At 37.5% G+C, this 3,052-nt stretch overlaps 2 protein-coding genes across 4 annotated transcripts; both read right to left on the reverse strand.

Annotated features, from left to right (window-relative positions):
- Nucleotides 1–545: 545 nt before the first annotated feature.
- Nucleotides 546–3,017, reverse strand: LOC106299079 (putative nuclease HARBI1). 3 transcript variants are annotated; one of them, XM_013735214.1, is made up of 3 exons: nt 1,683–3,017; nt 859–1,612; nt 546–685 (listed from the first exon to the last, which is right to left on the reverse strand). In XM_013735214.1, the coding sequence occupies exons 1-2, from the start codon at nt 2,141–2,143 to the stop codon at nt 895–897; spliced, it is 1,179 nt and encodes a 392-aa protein (XP_013590668.1). In that variant the 5' UTR covers nt 2,144–3,017; the 3' UTR covers nt 546–685; nt 859–894. The 3 variants fall into 3 exon arrangements, with proteins under 3 accessions (XP_013590668.1, XP_013590669.1, XP_013590667.1); XM_013735215.1 differs by having other exon boundaries at nt 552–1,612; nt 1,683–2,200; nt 2,406–3,017; XM_013735213.1 differs by having other exon boundaries at nt 552–1,612.
- On the reverse strand, nt 2,434–2,967 carry LOC106297441. Its single transcript, XM_013733677.1, has one exon. The coding sequence runs from the start codon at nt 2,965–2,967 to the stop codon at nt 2,434–2,436; it is 534 nt and encodes a 177-aa protein (XP_013589131.1).
- Nucleotides 3,018–3,052: the final 35 nt, after the last annotated feature.

Consider the following 3,052-nt stretch of genomic DNA (forward strand, 5'->3'; position numbering starts at 1 on the left):
ACAAAACAAAACAAAACAAAACAAAACAAAAAAAATACATTAAAATTATACTCTCTGTCGGCACCAGGCTGTGATAAATATACCAGTTTATAACACAGGAGAAATCACAATCCAATATAGCCCTGTTCGTTTCGTAAACTGGATGAGAATTCCAGACGCGACATCTGCACGCAGTAATTGGATGCAGCAATCAGATGTTGTTCGTCCGCGTTTCTGGAAATTTTGGATCATGCGTCTAGAAATTGTATCTGGCTGTAGCTATGTTCGTTTTGCATTTCTGTATTTTGTATATGGATGAGTTTTATGTCAAATGACCAAAAGCTCCTTGTCTTCTCTTTTAGTCTAAACATGTATAAAACTATATCTAAAATTCAATTTTCATGTTTTAACTTGTAAAAAATTATGTTTAATTACAAATAAAATAGACATAAATAAAAATAAATATCAAATTTAATTTTTCATGGTTTATAACATTACAAAATAACAATAATAAACATTAAACTCAAAATTCAAAGTCTTAAAATAACAAAATAAAAACTCAAAGTCTTGACTCAAAACATTCAAAAACTGAAACACTCAAATCTGAAATATAAAACTCTTGACATAAAAACTCAAGTCTGAACAATAGTAAACATAATCTCTTAACTTCAAGAAGATGATCTTCAAATGTCTTGAACACTCAAACCTGAAACATATAAACAATACATCACACATGCTTCCTACAAGCAAATAAACAACTGAAAGACACAGATGTTTAGACTTTTAAGATATACAAAATACTCCCATTCAATTTACAAACGTGAGATGCGAGAGAGAGAAAGAGAGAGAGAAGAGAGAGAGAGAGATAAGAATAAAAACCTGGAGGAAGTGACTGCTTGATGATCATATGTGAAGCTAATATGGAAGTCGACTTCCTCTTGCTATCCTTTCAGTGATTGCATCACGTCGAATCTCCATTGCTCTATCACCAGATGGAAGGTATGGAGTATGCTCAAGCTCTTCTACTGCTTGGTCACCATGATGTTCATACTCATTTACTGTTTCCCAATAAGTGAAATCACGGTCTTCATCAGATGAATCTCGAATAAAATTGTGAAGTGCCATAGTTGCTGTCACAATCTTCACCCACTTTATAACATCATACTTCGGATGTTTTCTATCTAAAATCCTCCACTTCGCTTTCCAAACACCAAATGTTCTTTCAATCACAGAACGTAAACTAGCATGCCTCCGGTTAAACAGTTCTCTAGAGTTTGTTGGTGGTCCTCCCCTAGCAAACTGGTCAAGATGATACCTAGTTCTACGATGCGGACCTAGATAACCGGTTCTAGTTGGATAACCGGAATCAACTAGATAGTACTTACCATCTGGTGGATGAGGGAAGAAGGGTTCATGTGTCGCACAATGTGTAAGAACTTTCGTGTCATGAGCTCTACCAGGAACTCCCACGTATGCGTAGATGAATCGCATTTTCATATTGCATATTGCGAGAACATTGATTGTCGGTTCTCCTTTCCTGCCTCTGTACGGTTCCGGATTATCAGACGGAGGACGAACAGGTAAGTGAGTTCCGTCCAAAGCACCAATGCAGTCTTCAAAAAACGGCATGTACCTGTAAACAAAAGAGAGATCAGAGAGAGAACTTAATGAAACAATGTGGAGAGATTATATCAAGAACCTACCTATCATTGTTTACTAGAACAGGACTTGGAGTAGTAAACTCTCCTATTGATGGCTTAATGATGTCTGCAGCAAGCTTTAATAGAGCAGAGAGAACTTGATCTAGTTTTCTATCCACCGTATCTACTGAACGTTGATATCTCTCAGCTAAAGCTCGAACTGTTAAATCTTGTGCAACCATTTCAACAAACATTGCCACACTCTCTTCATGATAGACGTTTTGTGATTCTTCAAGTTTGTAGTATTGTCGAAGCCTAAAGCACAGATTCTTAAAAGTACCTTGATTCATCCTTAAGATGTCAAAACATTGCTTGTCACTCTCAAACATGAGGCGCTGAACACGGCGCCAACCTCCACCTTTGTTTGTTCTGAGCATTTGTCGAGGAAGAGAAGGAAGATTTGTAACTCCATAAACATCTTCTAGCATATGATACACGAGCTCTTCCTCTTCTAACAAATCCATATCATCATCCTCAGTTAGCAATGCGAATGTATCCAATGTTGTTGTCTCGTCGCATATCTGCTAAATAACAAGTAAACCTGTTAAACAATGTCATATTCAAATACTGAAATTCTACCACAAGCATGAAGGTAAAAAGAGTTAATAAATACTAATATTTTTTCATAGAAGGAAAATGTCATGAATAAACAAGAAAACTTCACATTGTTATGCATAAAGATAAAGAGAAACACAAGACTCAAACAGATAGAGAGAAACACAATACTTAGACACTAGATAGGAGAACATAAAACTCATGCATATCTGCTTTCACCGGTCTCTTCCTCCAAATAGATAATCTTGTTCTCGTCATCTTCATAACTTAGGAACGTCTGTCGATTTGTAGCAGCTTCCCTGAGATGTTTATAAGCAGCTTTGTACAATGGAGACCACATTCTGATACTAGACAGTGAATGCAAGACACTCATAGCCTTAAGCTGGCTGCAACTCAAATCTGGATGGCTTTCTATTAGGTGGTTTTTGTGAGAGAGTATATCATCACGTGATTGAAGACTACTTCTCATAACATCTGCTGCTTGTTCTGCACGCCTTTTCCGAGAAGGCTTTGGGACACTAGAGGCTCGTGGAGCATTAGAGACTCGTGGACCATTAGAGGATGAGGGAGCATCTGGTTCAGGATTGGTTTGCCTTGCTGGAGGATTGGTTTGCCTTGCTTCAGATGCGGCATCATCATTCTCTACCTCCATATTGTCTAACTCATTTTCACCTTGCTGAGCACTCCACCCTTCAGCTCCACTTACATGAACCCCACTGAAAATCTGTTCCATTAGATCTGCATTTGCCACTGGTTTATCTTTGTATTTCCTAGCTCCAGGCCATTCCTATAATCAAATAACAACCATCACTCATGAT

The sequence above is a fragment of the Brassica oleracea genome, chromosome C6 (assembly GCF_000695525.1).
Source record: "Brassica oleracea var. oleracea cultivar TO1000 chromosome C6, BOL, whole genome shotgun sequence".
NCBI lineage: Eukaryota > Viridiplantae > Streptophyta > Magnoliopsida > Brassicales > Brassicaceae > Brassica > Brassica oleracea.

What these genes read in the sequence shown, in the direction of transcription:
- LOC106299079 (XM_013735214.1), bottom strand. Translation starts at nt 2,143, where the DNA reads ATGGATTTGTTAGAAGAGGAAGAGCTCGTGTATCATATGCTAGAAGAT. An exon ending in GTTCTAGTAAACAATGATAG is followed by an intron (nt 1,613 to 1,682) that starts GTAGGTTCTTGA and finishes TTTTGTTTACAG; the next exon opens with GTACATGCCGTTTTTTGAAG.
- LOC106297441 (XM_013733677.1), bottom strand. Translation starts at nt 2,967, where the DNA reads ATGGAACAGATTTTCAGTGGGGTTCATGTAAGTGGAGCTGAAGGGTGG.